Genomic DNA, 17,186 nt, shown 5'->3' with positions numbered 1-17,186 from the left:
TGATCCTGAGCCCTCTGCAAAAGCAGTAAATACTCTTAACCTTGAGCCATCTCCCCAACCTAAGACATTTTAATATATCCAAATCATATTGGCTTTTGATGGTCTCAGGCTCCTTTTCCTTACTTCCTGGAATGAAGAAAGTATGTGGCCCATGACTGATGGAATGAGGCCCATCTTCCACGGAAGTGGTCTTCAGAATTTTCAATCTGTCGCACGTTTCCAAATGGAATTTTCCTGACACGGATCAGATAGGCAGAGAGGGGCACACTGTTGTCTTCGTGACAAATTAACTAAAAGCTAATTGTGTGCTGGTTAATGTGGACCCTTAAAATACTTTAAGGCTTTTTATTGAATTTGGTATATATTCTGAGAAGTGTACATAAAGCAGTTCACTGTATTAAGTGTGTATTATTCCATAGTGCGGATCTGTAAGTGGAGACTGCACTTTCGGTTCCCAGCCACCCAGACCCAAATAACCACACAGAAACTATATTTGTTTGGCCAATGACTTACGTGTATTCCTAGCTAGCTCTTACATCTTAAAATGACCCATTTCTATTAATCTATGTATCACCATGAGGCCTGCTAATGTTCTGGCATCTTTCTTCTTTGGCAGCTACATGGTGTCTCCTTGACTCCACCTAGTCTCTTTCTGTTTCTGTTCGGATTTCCCACCTGGCTAAGCCATCGGCCTAAACAACTTTATTCATCAACCAATAGCAGCAACACACATACAGAAGGACATCCCACATCATGGATCTCTTACTGTCGCATGTATTGGTGATAGGCATTTGGGCTACTATAAATGATGGGCTAACAGTGGTGTGTGTTGGGGAATGGATGCATCTATTTCTTTGGGGCATACACTCAGGAGTGAAATGGCATGGGAGACTGAGAAGGAGTGCAGAGAGAAGGGGAGGCTGGGAGAAGCAGAAACCAAGGGAAAAGTCCCTGTAAAGAAACTGTCCAGGAGGTCAAATGGTTTGCTTTGTGTTGATTTCTAAAATACTTTGCTTCCTTAGCCATCATCGTGTACAGACTGCCGTGGACCTGGAAGTGCAGCAAGTTCCTGATGAAATCCATCCACGCGGGGTTAAATGCCGTGGCCGCCATCCTCGCCATCATCTCCGTCGTGGCCGTGTTTGATTACCACAACGTCCGAAGTATCCCCCATATGTACAGTCTGCACAGCTGGGTTGGGCTGACAGCCGTCATACTCTACGTCCTGCAGGTCAGTGTCTTGCTGTTTATATAAACAAAGAGAAAAAGCAGCCCGGAGACTGTTGATGTTTTCTGAACTTACTCTTTCATCTGTGTCCAGAATAACCCTTACCCCGAGGGGGCGATGAACCTCAGAATTCACAGCCTAGGAACTCAGATGTATGATTTATCTTTCTGACACCCGTAGGTAGGGAAGTCAATGGCTCAGCAGTTAAGGGCACTGCCTGCTCTTCCAAAGGACCTGAGTTCAGTTCCCCGCAACCACAGAGTGACTCACAACCATCTGTAATGAGAGAATGAGAGGTGGGGGACGTTGCCATCTCCTGACATCTAGACTGGCATCACCCAGACTTCATTTCCATGTCTGAATCAGCTAGCCTAGGTGGAGTTATGTGTTTCTTTGCCACATTCTCCGCTGCATTTTTAGGTTAACCTTTTCTAAGTGATAACACTGATACTTTTTTTTTTAACCGTTCGCAAGATTTCAAAGGCATGGTGATCTTTTATTGACTCTTTGCATGTATCGTTAAAGGCATGTATTCTGAAAACATTGTACTGAAGTGAAATTTAATGGCACGTGATACTCAGCAGTTTTCTGTCACAGGGTAAAAAGCTAATGTTCTGTGTCTTTTGGGTCTTCGCCACTTTGTTGAAAAATCTTGGCAAGTGGTATTGATTTACTGTCCTTTCTTGTTAGCTAGCAGAATGCATAGTCAACTTCCTGGTTGTGACATTGTGAACTTCATTTCTTTCTGTGACTACAGAATGAGACACTAGAATGGGCACATACCACCCTAAAGCTTATCCTAAAATAAATGGCCCCTTTAAAAATCAGGGCCACTTAACAGACATTGGCCATTTTTCTTCTAAATGAATATATGTCTTTTCAAAACCTTGAATTGTGATGTGTTGTCATTGAATAATGGTTAATCTCTTGAGACACTCTTGGTCCTTTAGCTCTGTTAGCCATCCTGGAGTTATGGGATGGGAATAGAAAGGAGCCAGGCAGGAGGAAGATAGAGAAAAAAGTTCTGCACCCATTGTAATATTCTCAATCAATAAAGAAAATAAAGAACCTCCCTCAGATCACTGGGTCTAGCTTAAGCTTTTGAGACTCAAAGCCCACCTACAGTGACATGCTGCCTCCAGCAAGGCCACGCCCACTCCAACAGAGGTCACAACTCCCAACAGTGTCTTTCCCTATGAGTCAAAGGGCCATTTCCATTCAAACCACCACAAATATATCAGAGAGATACCATGTTACTCAAAGAGAAAAATTAATATAGAAATCTTTCCTCCTTCAATAATATCTATGTTTAACATAATTTTCAATGTAAATGTATGGGAATCATAGAAATTGTTATGTAGAAGAATACACATCCAAAATTACCAAGAAACTTTTAATGAAGAGATGAAGGGACATCTTCCTTGTTTCAAGTGAGTTATCTGCAAACAAAACAAACACAGAAGGACCAGAGAGGCTAGGAAAGACCAAGTATGCAGAAGAACTTTTCCATGTTATAATAACACTTATTTAACAAATTCTATGCATTTAAGAAAGCCAAACATACCATATCACACAATAGGGAAAAAAAAACCTAGATTAAGGATCTGTTGTGGAATATTATTTTAAGGTGTGTTGCTTTTGTTTATGCTGCATTTGTTTAACTCTGTGAAGCTGTGATTCTTTGCCTGTCTGAAACACCTGATGGTCTACTAAAGAGCTGAATGGCCAATAGCAAGGCAGGAGAAAGGATGGATGGGGCTGGCAGGCAGAGAGAATAAGTAGAAGGAGAAATCTGGGCAGGGAGGGAAAGGAGGAGCAATGAGAGAACAAGAAGGAGGACGTCAGGGGCCAGCCACCCAGCCACCCAGCTACCCAGCCACGCAGCCACGCAGCCACCCAGCCACGCAGCCACCAGCCACCCAGCCCACCCAGCCACCCAGCCACCATGCCACCGGGCCATCCAACCTCCCAGCCACCCAGCTACCCAGCCACCCGGCCAGTCGTGGAGTAAGAGTGAAAGTAAGATACACAGAAGCAAGAGAAAGGTTAAAAAAGAAAAGCCCAGAGACAAAAGGTAGTCGGTATAATTTAAGGAAAACTGACAAGAAACAAGCCAAGCTAAGGCCAGGCATCCATAACTAAGAATAAGCCTCTGTGTGTGATTTATTTGGGAACTGGGTAATGGACTCTAAAGAGCCAAAAGAGTAACACCTCATACAACAAGGACCTAAATACAAAAACCAAGACAAGGAAAAGAGGGAAAAAATGTGTATAGTCTGTGTGGTGTAAGACAGGGGAGGCCAGAAGGTTGGTAAAAAATCCAAAAGTCATATAGGGTGAAAATGCATATTTACTACATAGTTTTATTTTTTTAATGTATGTGACATAAGGCATCAAAGTAAACAGAAAAGACTCAAGCGTTGTGGAAATAATTGCATGTCCTGTATCAATGGGTAAGCAACGCTAAACATTAATAATAAAAAAATCAACCAAATAGGAAAGACTTGGGGCCATTGAGACAGCTCAGCAGGTGCAGATGCTTTGCTACCAAGCTCGACATGCTAAGTTGGATCCCTTGGGCCTACATGCTAGAGAAACTGACTCCCGTGAGTTGTCCTCAGACCGCCCGTGTGCATTGTGGCACATGCTTGCCCGTGTGCTTGAGCTGTTCTGAGAGACTGCATCTTGGTTTCTCACGATTAAGCCGACCCATTCCGCCATATTCCTAGAAAAGCTGGAGCCCGCTGGTAAGAAGCCACTAGAAAGCTAAGTCAGTTGTCTAACTCTTCAGCCAACTGGTGCAGCAGAAAGCACTTCTGAGACCGGAATGCGGAACACCAGGGTTCACACTGTGTTCTGAGTTGCAGCAAAGGGACTGTGCTCGGAGCCGTTCTGTGTCTGCGTGGAGCTGCGTCTGCATCAGATCTTACCCGTTTCACCGCCGGAAGGGTGGCATGGCTCGACGAGCTTACCAAAGGAGTAAAAGAGGCCAGCTCAGCAGGAAACAAAGCAAAACAAAACGCAAACCAAAAACAGAGCCTGGACCTGTAACTCCCACATCCTCAGGATGCTGAGGCAGGAGGATCACTAGTTCAAAGCTAGTCCTGCTAACTTAGTAAGACATTGTTTCAACATGGAAAATAAAAGAGGCCTGGGGATGCTGTCCGGTGGCAGATAGTTAGCCTGCATGGTTGAGGTCACTAAGCGAAATCCACAGAAATGAGAAATCAGTTTTCACTTCCTGAAGGAGACAGCATCACTGTGAATACTGGTCCTTGTGGGAAGGCCACCACTTTTGTGGGAAGGACAGGATACCTCAGTCTCCAAAAGCCACTGCTGTAGTCTTAGCCACATTGCTGGGCGCTTCCCCATCAAGGTCCTGCTCCGGCATGACATCATTGTACTTTATGAGGTCAGTTTGTGCTCCTCAGTTCAATGCAAGGAACAATGCTAGCTCAGAAGACAAAGAGGAAGAAAGATTTTTAAGATTAAATGTTCTGCTGGGCTTGAGTTCAGCACTGTAAAATCAGGGTTTGCCTGCCAAACAGTTGGTGTCTGGGTTGTTTGATTAACAAACTGGAAGACAGCAAACAATGATACCTGCAACGAACTCATGGGCTGTGAACATTCCAAGCCCAGGATTCTTGACTCCCTGTGAGATTTAGCCTCTAGGACATTAAAATCAAACAATCTCAAGTTTGTACACATATGCATGTGTGTATAGAAGTTATGAATCACTATAATTATAGGTACTTCTGTGGTTTCACAGTCTATCTAGTTCTGAAAATAGCCCCCACCCACCCACCTAGTCTTGAGCATACATTTCTGGAGCTGCTCCTGTTCCTAGAGTCTCCAGGTTCCTGGAGTCTTCTTTTCCTCGCATTCTGATTTTGCTTTATACTTTTACCACATTCTGTGAATACAATAGTAAATGTGTTGTTCATCGCGGTAGAGCAGATGAGAAGTGGCTCCCATAGTCCTGGGCATTTGAACACTGCCACCCCCCCCCCAGCTGGTGGCACTTGGGGGAGGTTTGGGTGGAGCATGGCCTTGCTGGAGGAAGTATGTCACTGGGGACAGGCTTTGAGATGAAAAGCTTCCCACCATGTCTAGCTCGCTTTCCCTGCTTGGTGCGGGCCTTCAACTGTCCCTGCCACACCATTCCTGTCCTTCCCTGATTTGTCTACTCATAGTGATGGGATGAACTCTTATCCCTCTGGAACACTCAGCCAAAATAAACTCCTCGTTACTACATGAATTACTTTGTTCATTGCACTTTATGACATCAACAGAAAAGGAGCACTACGTCCATTTGACCACTTTAGTTCAACTTTCAAAAACATTTTATACTATGTTACAAATTAAGGTGCAGTTTTTACTTGATATTTTATTTGAATTTTTTTATTTTACACGTACAAGTGTTTTGCCAGCATGCATATATGTGCACTGTGAGCATGCCTGCTGCCCTTGGTGGTCAGAAAGGGGCATCAGAGTTATGGAACTGGAGTTATGGATGGCTGTAAGTCACCATGTGGGTGCTGGGGACCAAACAGGCTCTGTGCAAGAGCGCTTAGCCACCCAGTGAGCCACTTCTCCAGCCCACAACTTTTTTAGGGCAACTAATTCAACAGTATTGTTTCTGTTAGCTACTGTCTATGTGTGCCTGTAACTGGGTCTCATGGGACCAAGTTGACCTCCACTTTACCATATGGCCAAGGCTGATCTAACTCCTGATTCTACTGCCACCACCTCTCAAGTGTTAGGAACCCAAGGTGTGTACCGCCGCACCCCATTTTTGTAGTACTGGGAAACAATCCAGGGCTTTGTGCTTGCGAGGTATCGAGCTTGATTTTCTGTTGCGACAAAACACTGAGCAAAACCAAGTTGGGGAAGAAAGAGCTTTATGACATCTTCCAGGTTATTGTCTGTTTATTATCGAGGAAAGTCAGGATGGGCCTCAAAACAGAGACTTGGAGGCAGGAACGGACTCAGAGACCATTGTGTTATACTGCTTACTGTTTTCTGTCCTTCGTTTACTCAGCTTGCTTTTTTTAAAATTTAATTTACATGTTTTTATTTGACATGCATTGGTGTTTTGCCTGCATGTGAGTGAGGGTGTCAGATCCCCTGGAATTGGAGTTACAGACAATTGTAAGCTGCCATGTGGGTGCTGGGAATTGAATTTGGGTCCATCTGGAAGAGGGGCCAGTGCTCCTAACCACCGACTCATCTCTCCAGCCCCCTCAGCTTGTTCTCTTCTATCACCCAAGCTCTCCTGCCCAGAGGTAGTATAAATACAGAGGGCTGGGCCTTCCCACATCAATCATTAATCAAAAAAATGCCCCTTAGACTTGCTTGTAGGCAATTCCAATTGCTTGGCAGCAATTCCTCAAGTGAGGGTTTGTCTTTCCAGATGACTCTAATTTGTGTCAGTTTGAAGACTAATCAACTCCCTAGGCAAGCATTCTACTAACCGAGCTCCGTCTCCAGCCCCTAACCTCCATGTTTTGGAGACAGGATCCCACTATGTAGTTCAGCTTGGTCTCAGACTCAGAACCCTCTTCACCACCTCTTCAAACTCTTCATTTCTAACAAACCAGTGAGTAAAAAAAAAAGATGCCTTTAGGCTTGTGAGACACTTGGTGGGTAAAATACATTATGTTAAGACCGACGACTGAGTTTGATTCCACAAGCTGTCCTCTGACCTCCACACCCCACACCAAGGAACACCACACACACACACACACACACACACACACACACACACACACACACACACACACAAGTACTTTAGATTTTTAAATAAATAAATTTTAAAAGATTGTTTTGTGGTTCTAATACTTATTCATTTTCTAGTCCCTGGTTTGCTTCTTTGGTACATAAAAATAGGTTTGTATTTCTTTAAGGACTTACAAGAATTCTGAATCACCTTCCTTTTTATTGAGATGTGTTTCTATATTTTTCTTCCAGTTTGAATCTTGCACCTCTCCCCCACCTCCTCTCTTCAGAAACTCTTGGATTTTAATGCAGCCAAGTGAATCATTTTCCATCCAAGGTTACAGTTTTTCAATTTTGTTCTCTTTCTATGACTTCATTATGAAGTCTCCACCTTCCCCACCCTAACTACTTGGAGCAAAGCATTCCCCTTTCTTCCTTTCTCAGTTTTTGTTGATTTGTTTTGTTTTGTTTCCTGAGAGAATCTTATCGGGTAGCCCAGGTTGGTCTTGAACTCAGCCAACTTACTGCCTCAGCCTCCAAGTGCTGAGTTTACTGGCATCACCACCACCCTCCACTCTCGTAAGAATATTAATAACACCTACACGCTGAACTCATCTGGAATCTGTTTTAGGGGGTGCAGGGGTTTTGTGCCCCCTTCCTTTTTCTCCATATGGATTATTTTCACCACATCTTCCCCTGACTTTTCTCTGCCCTTGTCATCTATCTGCAGTGACAGCTTTGTCACCTGCTCTTGTCTCTACACCCTAGACAGTCCAGGAGAAGCTGGGGAAGTGTGTAGAAGTGTGTGGAATAAGAGATAAGAATCCTTGACTCCTGTTTGGGAAAGGGTGTTTCTGGCAGCCGACTGACAGTTTCTAGCTCCTCTGGCTGTTTTATAAGAAGCTCTCATTACTCTTTGTATATCAGGAGTGACTCTGGGATTTTATTGCATGTTTTTTCTCTGTGGAGATAAACATTATTCTCTTCTTTAATCCGTTAGTATAACCAATGGCATCAGTAGATTAAAAATTTCAACAGTGAACTAAAAATGTATTTGATCATTTGGACATTCTGTGAGATCGGAAATAGCTGGATTCTTGTTCTCTTTTGCCTCTGCATTCTGGACTTCTCAGAAATTTGGTTTCACAACACTTCTTGGTTTTGTTTGGAGGAAGGGACATTGGCTGGTAGCTTCTTCTTTGTTCATACACAAGGGACATGTGATATTTACAAACACAGGATTTGCAGTTAGGGTGACCTCTGTTTGTTTGTTTGTTTCTTGTTTGGTTGTTTTGTTTATTATTATTATTTATTTGGGTGTTATTTTTTTAGGCAGGGTGTCATGCCCTGGTTGGCCTGGAACTTTCTATATAGACTGGGCTAACTCATAGAGATCTACCTGCCTCTGCCTCTCAAATACCGGAGCTGAATGCCTAGTGAGACCTGTTTGACACGGTCCCTACATTTGGTAGGTGCTGACTTTAAATGTGTTCCGTTAACTTCTCACCTACAGTAGCAAGGCTCATGGTCCTTCATAAAACCATAGGAATCAAAACCAACCAAGTCATGCTGGAAAAGGCTCAGCCCTGGGCAGAGCACATTGAAATGATATATTAGCTGTTGTCACTAGAGTATAAATGTGGGGTAGGTTCCTTTGTGATCCGAATATGGTAGCTTTTACTTTTACTAGGTGTCATAGTATCTTCATGGTCCAGAACATGCACTTTATGTCAGCGAAATTCATTTCTTTAGCAGAGTGAAATATCTGTTACAGCAAAGTACCTTCCTAAGCAGGCGCGTACATCATTCCACAAGACAAACACGGGATCCCAGAGACATGTTCTCTGCCTTTGTGATGTCTGCAGGGAGAGGCAGGTAGCTGGGTGTTTGGTAGATGGTGGGTTCCGAGTGCTCTGGGAGAGTATTCTGGTGATAAAGAGACATAGGGTTTCACATGAGAGCCGGAGCCACAATCCTGGGGTTGGAAGCTCAGAGCATCTTCTAGCCTGTGGGAGGAGTTTGTTGTGCTTGAGGAAGAGGAAGGAAGGCTGCCAATGGATAGGAAACACGATGGCAGATGAAGAGACATCAATACAGGAAGTCTAGTAGAAGGTGTTCTGCGGTTCGGAGGAGAGATTCGTTGGCATACAGGGGTGATAGTGGCAGTGAAGGACAGTGGGTAGATGCCAGTTATTTCAGATGTGAAATTTAGATACCAGGCTTGGGAAGAATGTGATAGAAAGAATGAGAGCCAATAGGTGGAAGAGAAGGGGATGCTGGGGGGGGGGACCCTCTGGGACTTGAGGGATGTCTGATGCTCCAGGGAAGATCTGCAGACATGATTTGGAAACTGACCCTCAGGATTGGTGGTGGCAAGTCAGAGATGACCTTGGAGGGCAGAAGCAAGGTTGTAGTGGATTGAAGAGGAAGCAGAAAAACCTCTGCCAGGCCCTCTGGGTGAGTGGAGTAGGAAGAAAGTGGGCAGTGTGGGCAGTCGCTGAGAGCGCTAGGAGCCGAAGGTGGTGTTTGGAGATTTGGGGAATATTTGTGTGGGTTTTGTTTTTTCTCTTCTGCTTTTCATTAGAGAAGTTTGGACAACTAAAAACGCTGACAGGATGCCACCAGAAAAGGAGGGTTTGTGGGGCTTGGAAAGGCGCAGTCATCTAAAAGCAGGTCTCCATGTGGCAGGTTGTAAGACAGCTGGAAATGCAGAGATGCAACATGAACTTCGCTGTCACTGGAGAAAGGGCGGGAGTCCTTGGATTGGGACACTTTGCTTGGTGTGCTGGCAGCACACCAAAGCTCTTCTCAGAAGCAGCTCCTGGTTTGCCAAGAGGAAATGAGGGTTGAGGAGGACAGCGTGGATGGAGGTCTGGTCTGAGAAGCAGACAGCAACCAGGGCTGGGCTTTTCTTGACCAGGAGTTTCCACTGATGCAGCCTCCCTGGGCTCCATTACTCCGTCGGGCCTAGCAGCCAGGGTTCGTCGTGAGGAGAGCTGAGCCAGTCTGGGATGTTGCCAGGGGCAACTGATAGAAAGGTGGTACAGTGGGGAGATAGAGGATATCAGCCAGAGCTGGAGGTGGAGCTGCTGTTTCAGTGACCATATCTGTTTTACCCACCGACACCTATGGGTGTGTTCCTTACAAGTTGGTTAGGATTTTTAACCTCGAAAGCAAAGTGTCATTTTGCTCTTGCCTGTGAAGAACAGAAGAAGCTAGAATTTTTCAAAGCCTGGTTACCGGGACAGCAGCATTAGCATCTCTAGGGCAACGAAAACCCTGGGTTCTCAGCTTCCATCCAGATCGATTCAATTAGAAAGCATGGGACTGGGGACCGAAATCTGCTATGTAACAACTCTCGCAGGCCATTCGGGTGTATGCTTACATCTGAGAGCAATCAGCGAAAAGCAAAGGCTGTAACAGAAACTTGGACACGGCAGTGAGATTTTAAAGAAAGATGTATTTATTTTTAATTTATGCATGAGTGCTTGCCTGCATGTATGTACACCACTTGCATGCCTGTTGCCCTTGGAGCCAGAAGAGAGTGTCAGATCCCTGGTAACTGGAATTAGAGGGGTTTGTGAGCTGCCATGTAAGTGCTAGGAAATTAACCTGGGTCCTCTACAAGATCACCAAATGCTCTCAGCCACTGAGCCATCTCTCCAGCGTGTGCGCGCGTGCACACACACACACACACACACACACACACACGCACACGCACACGCGCACACACACACACACACACACACACACATACACATATACTCATTGCCCCTCCCCTCTTTGAAAGATAAGGTCTTATTAGGGAGCCTCAGCTCCCCAAGTGCTGGGATGGCAGCCATGTGTCTCCACACCTGCCTATGTTATAGTGCGCCCCGTGCAAGTGCAGTGAGTACCAGGAGCGCAGGGGGCTGGTTCGTCTCATGTAGAAGACCAAGCACTCAAGACCGCTTCCGGTTCATAACAAAGGCTTCAAAATATGTGAAAACGAAGGCGTGAGTGCATATGTAGAACAGCAGAAAGATGAAGGGGAGGTAGGAAAGACTTCCATGTAATCAGTAGTTAAAATGAGTCATTAAATCTACCTCTAGCCCCCCCAAAGCAAACAGTATCTCATGTGTAAGCTAACCACGTAGCTGTGTCCTGCTCTCACGAAGGACACTTGCAATAAAAGCTTTTTATATTTTTGGTTGTGAGCCTAGCCTTTAACGGCTGAGCCATCTCTCCAGCCCCCCCCCCCTTTTTTTTTCGAGACAGGGTTTCTCTGCAGCTTTTTTAGAGCCTGTCCTGGAACTAGCTCTTGTAGACCAGGCTGGCCTCGAACTCACAGAGATCCGCCTGCCTCTGCCTCCCGAGTGCTGGGATTAAAGGCGTGCGCCACCACCGCCCGGCTCAATAAAAGCTTTTTAAAAGTGTCTCGAAGTTCACATGCACTTATTTTTTTTAAAGACTTCTATGTTAGCAGGGCACAGCGACACAGGCCTGTAACCCCAGCATTTGGGAAGTGAAGACAGGAAGATCAGAAATGCAAGGTCAGTGGTGGTGCACGCCTTTAATCCCAGCACTCGGGAGGCAGAGGCAGGCGGATCTCTGTGAGTTCGAGGCCAGCCTGGTCTACAAGAGCTAGGTCCAGGACAGGCTCTAAAAAAGCTGCAGAGAAACCCTGTCTCGAAAAAAAAAACCAAAAAAAAAAAAAACCCCCCCAAAAAGAAATGCAAGGTCATTCTCAGCTGCCTAGTGAGTTTTGAGGTCAGTCTGGGCTAACACATCTGTTTCTTGGAATGGGATAAACTAGCACCGTAGAGAGAGTCATATATTTAAAGAGAGAAACAGTTAATTGAGGAAAGCTCAACTGTTGAAAGGGCTCTGTAAAAGTAAACACTTATTATCTAATTAGAGCAGAGCCTTAGTTTCCTATTGTGATCAGACACCATTATCAAGATGACTTACCAAAGAGAGTGTTTAGTTTAAGCTACGGTTTCAGAGGGTGAGAGTCCATGACAGCGGAGCAAAGGCAGGATGGCAGGAACAGCTGGGAACTTACATCTGGATCTGAAAGTGGGAGGGAGAGAGAGAGAGCCTGGGAATGGTGACAGTCTTCTGAAACCTCAAAGCCTGACCCTAGTCACACACCTCCTCCAAGGCCACACCCTCTAATCCTTCCCAAACAGTTCCATCAACTGAGGACCAAGCATTTGAACAGTTGAGCCTATGGGGGTCATTCTCATTTGTACCACCACAGAAGATCGCATATTAATTTTAAAATTTAATAAATGTAGAAAACATAAAGGAAGGACAAAAATCACTGGCAATGCCAAGTCTAAAGGCATCATTACATTTGCGTTTAGTTCCTTTACTTTAGTTATGCCTACATATAGAAGGAAATAGATGTTTAACTTTTTAAAAGATTTATTTTTATTTTATGTATATGAGTGTTTTGTTTGTATTTATAGGAGTGTACTGTGTGAGTAAGTGGTGCCCTCAGAAGCCAGAAGAGAGCACCAGATCCTGTAGAACTGAGGATAATTGTGAGCCACCATGTGGAAACTAGAAACCAAACCTGGGTCCTCTCCAAGAGTAGACAGGACTCTTACCCGATGAGCCATCTCTCCAGCACCCTAAATGTTTAATTTTATTTTATTTTTTATTTTTCAAAACAGGGTTTCTCTGTGTATCTCGGGCTGTCCTGGAACTCACTCTGTAAATCAGGCTGGCCTCGAACTCACAGAGATTCGCTTGCCTCAGCCTCCCAAGTGCTGGGACTAAAGGCATGCGCCACCACCGTCCGGTTGATGTTTAATTTTAAATCACGATTAAGATCACATTATGTCAGCACTCGGGAGGCAGAGGCAGGCGGATCTCTGTGAGTTTGAGGCCAGCCTGGTCTACAAGAGCTAGTTCCAGGACAGGCTCTAAAAAAAAAAAGCTGCAGAGAAACCCTGTCTCGAAAAACCAAAAAAAAAAAAAAAAAAAAAAAAGATCACATTATGTTTTCACTTTTATCTCTAAGTAATATGCTTTTAGATTTTATTTTTCCTTACCCCCGGGACAGGATCCATTGTATGAAGAACTGTGCCCACAGTGATGACCCCTGCCATTAAACAATGCTTTTGGATTGTGGTGTTCAAATCTGAACAAACATAAGTCACCAGGACATCCTGTTCAAATGCAGATTTCTGGCATCTAGGACACCTGCCCTAACAGGCCTGTGTGGAGCTCAGGCCTTGCCTTAAGAGCATCCATTAGGTAGTCGAGGCTTACATGCTCCCGGTCATGTTTTCTGTAACCACACCTTGGAAACTGCTGACTTTGGTACAGAAGATCTTGGGCTTTTGAGTCCACTAGGTTATAAATTGCTGTAAGTTGGTAAGACTGAGGTGGTTAAAAGGAAATAAAGGATATTGTAAATTAACAAAAATTTTAAGTTTGCATCATTACATTTGAAACACTTTCAACAAAGTCAAATCCTCCATGAGGCTCCCCTTTTCCTTTGACAGGTAATTTTCTTTTGTTGACTAACATCTTTAAAAGCAAAAATAAGATGTAAATTGATGAAAGATTCTGTAAGCAAATGCCTGGCTTCCTGCCTACTGAAATCGTTGTGCCTTCCAGGATTACAGCAGACCCATCACTGACTGGCAGTGGTGGTACATGCTTTTAATCCCAGCACTCGGGGAGGCAGAGGCAGGTGGAGACCAGCATTGTCTACAGAGCAGGTTCTAGGACAGACAGAGCTACATTAGTGAGACCCTGTCATGAAAAACTAAGAAAAATATACACATCATAAGTCACAAAAGAAGTGAGGTAACATTGAGAACCTTAGAGTAAAAATGGTCAAAAAACAAGACTAGGAGAACTATGTATTTCACTAGAAGGTCTCAATAAAAGACACCAAGGTGTGGTTCAGAAAACTACCATCCAAAATTTCTAGCTTTCATTGAGCTGAACTATATATTTCCACGCGGGAATCACACCGTGGGCATCAGGACGTTTGCCTTTGGATACTAATAGAACCAATCACTGAAGGAGTTCCAGGAATATTTTGACATACCAAGAAGGAATGCTCTGGGCCATTTTCAACATAATCAGATATCGGGATAGTAAGTGAACATAAGATATGCTCACAGCCCATCCAAAGCTCTGTTCGTTACCAGTGCAAACTATGTGGACTCCAAATTCTCAGGGCTTTGGACACCAATTATACCGGTGATCTCCCCAGTCTTCTTTTTTTTATTTTATATTTTTTGACTAGACTTATAAATCCTAAATCAGTCCTTGAAAAAAAAAGTGCCTTTAAATTCAATAAACTCAATAATCTGATAGCAATTACATTATCTTTTATTTTCTTGAAGAGAGGAGCATTTTTTTCTTTTATTTTTTTGTTTTGTTTTGTTTTTGTTTTGTTGTTGTTGCTGTTGTCTTTTGAGGCAGGGTTTCGTCATAGCTATTGAGCCTGTCCTGGGAGAGGAGAATCTTAATGGGGGGGGGGCAAAACAACAGAAGTGTGGGGTCGGAACTGACATCATTGTGTGCAGGGATATTACTGGCCTCAGTAAAGAAGCGTCCCACCACAGACTTAGTTACTGAGGAAATTAACTTGGGCAGCTTTTGGTTCTTCCTTATGAAACACACTGTCAATTTCCTTCTTTCTGGTTTTGGTTTTTGAGACAAGGTCTCTCACTATAGGCCTGGCTGTCCCAGAGCTTGTCTGGACTCACAAAAATTTGGCTGCCTCTGCCTCCAGGTGCTGGGATCAGAGGTGGTGACACCATGCCTGGCATCAGAGTGAGCTTTGTGTCCTGTGTTTGGTTTGGGGGGGAAGGAAAAAAAAAGTGTTTCCCTTCGCACTTAGTAAACATATTGCTACATCCTTAAAAATAGAGAATTAACTATTAAACAAAGTAAACTAGGCAAATACGTTGAAATGAAAATATCTGTCCGTCTCCAAGGCACACTGGCCACTGAGTAAAAGTGTGGTGCCCCATGTGTACATTTAAAAACATCAACTGTGTAAAATGGGCACACCCAATCCTAGCACTTGGGAAGCTGAGACTGGTGCACACGCACGTGTGCACACACAGGCATGTGCACACATTTTCTAGAAGGATATTTGAGACGGGGCATATTCTAGGTGTTACCGTTGGATGTTGGAACTGTGCACAGAGGAATTTGCTGTTTGTTTTCTGCCCCTTGGGTCTGCCTCTGGCTCTGGAGCGCTGGGGCTGAAGGCACATACCTCCATGAAGGGTAATTTAAAACTGAAGTCAAATGCTAACCACTGTGCTCTGCTGTTCAGCTTGTCCTAGGCTTCTTGATCTTTCTGCTCCCATGGGCTCCGCTGTCTCTCCGGGCAGTCATCATGCCCATACACGTGTATTCTGGACTTCTCCTCTTCGGAACAGTGATTGCAACAGTCCTCATGGGAATAACAGAGAAGCTGTTTTTTGTCCTGTAAGTCTGGAGTCTTCTTTCCCTTAACACTTAGGCTAGAAAATTTTAAATATTTATTCACTGGGGAAATATAATATAGATAGCTATTCTAAAAGACTTTTATGTTTTGCTTGCATGAGTGTCTGTCTACTGCATGCTTGCTGTGCCCCCTGAGACCAGAAGAGGTCATTAGATCCCCTGGAACTGGAGTTACAGGCAGTTGTGAGATGCCATGTGGGTACTGGGAAACAAACTGGGTCTTCTAGAAGAGCAGTAATGCTCTTAACTGTTGAGCCATCTCTCTGGCTCCATAAGTAGCCATTTTAATATTAAAATTTTAAAAATTTAAATAATTTATTATCCTATACGCATAGTACAGTTATCACTAAAAACAGAATTATTGGGGTTATGGGTTGTGCATTCATCTTTTGGGGGTGCATATTTTTAGGCTAATTGTAATTATAGTATGTATATATTTTTGTTTGTATTTTTTCCAGTTCTTAAATGATATGAGGTATCCCAAGTACTATATTCTTTTCTTACTTGGAATTTTAAAGTATTCACAGTATAACCTAAATGTCTCTTTAATGCCAAGCTGTGAGGACATTTTTGTTGAAGCTGTGCCATGGTTCTTTCTGAGCAGGTAAATTCTGTGTCTGCCATGTGCTTGCTTGTAACTGGGTCCACTTTTCTCTTTCTTCATAGGAAAAACCCTTCGTACCATTCGTTCCCGCCAGAGGGTGTTTTTACAAATACACTGGGCATTCTGATTGTGGTATTTGGAGCCCTCATCTTCTGGATTGTCACCAGGCCACAATGGAAACGTCCCAGAGAACCAGGCTCTATCCTTCTTCAGCCAAGTGGAGGCACGGATGGACTGGAAGGCGCCATAGCCATAAGCTCGAACCGCAGCCCTGACGCCGTGGATGCAGAGTTGAGCAGCGACGGAGCAGCCAGGAAGAGAACCCTCGGCCTTGATGATGCGGGCCAGAGATCCACCATGTGAAATGTAGATGCAGCCTACATTTCTCTCCCGAAGTCAGCCCTGCAGTTCAGCTTCTCTTGCCTAGCCGTTGGTGACTTGGGTTCATAGTGCCAATGTATACCGTGGTCACCAGGGAGGATTTCCCGAGAGCGTTTGTATTGCGAGGCCGAAACTTACCAAATGTAAAAGGGCTTGATCAATTTAAGTGGTGATTGTTTCTTCTTTATTCCTGAGGACCCAAGCATTTGATGTGCTTGCCCGGGGCTTGTTTGCTGAGCCGACGGCACCCTTGGCCTCTCGCTTTGCCCCATTAATTCTGGGAGCCCAGAGATTTCAGAACAAGGTAGAGCCAGTCCTAACTTTTAAAAATAAGATCACAAGTACCAGGAACGATGCTTAAAGTCTTATGCCACACAGCTATTGTGAGTAAAACATGTTGCAAGGAATGGCATTTTAGGAAAATTGGTTCCCTTTTCCACCTTGGTTCCCTCTCCAGCCAATTTGAGCTCACATGGGCCCTGGACATGGGAGTGTATATGAGGCTGTTTCCGAGCAGTTGCTGGGTCAAAGACAGCTAAAGAGATCTCTGACTAGACCTGAAAGATTTTCTTACACTCAGCCCACAGTGCCTAGACTCCCGGGAGCTGGTCACCTCACAGCTCAGCTTCTGAACCGCTTGCAATACAAACATGCCTGAGGTCACGCTGCACAAACCGCTTTACATCCATGCGCACGTGACGAGTGCTTTCCCTCGGGTTTCCTAAGTGCTGCCCTGGCTCTACCATGTGCCAGCCACTCTCCTGCTGGGCACTTTACAAATATTAG

At 44.4% G+C, this 17,186-nt stretch overlaps 1 protein-coding gene across 1 annotated transcript in view; it reads left to right on the top strand.

The window, feature by feature from the left end:
* LOC119818897 (plasma membrane ascorbate-dependent reductase CYBRD1) overlaps positions 1 to 16,566 on the top strand; it is a 30,187-nt gene extending 13,621 nt beyond the window's left edge. Inside the window, exons 2-4 of the mRNA XM_038336748.1 lie at positions 1,023 to 1,231; positions 15,243 to 15,397; positions 16,082 to 16,566. Coding sequence (XP_038192676.1) covers positions 1,023 to 1,231; positions 15,243 to 15,397; positions 16,082 to 16,382 — 665 coding nt within the window. The 3' untranslated portion in view covers positions 16,383 to 16,566. The remainder of the gene's footprint in view (positions 1 to 1,022; positions 1,232 to 15,242; positions 15,398 to 16,081) is intronic.
* Positions 16,567 to 17,186: the final 620 nt, after the last annotated feature.

This window comes from Arvicola amphibius, chromosome 7 (assembly GCF_903992535.2).
Source record: "Arvicola amphibius chromosome 7, mArvAmp1.2, whole genome shotgun sequence".
NCBI lineage: Eukaryota > Metazoa > Chordata > Mammalia > Rodentia > Cricetidae > Arvicola > Arvicola amphibius.
Note: the sequence above shows the minus strand (reverse complement) of the source record. Positions and strands in the feature narration are given on the sequence as shown.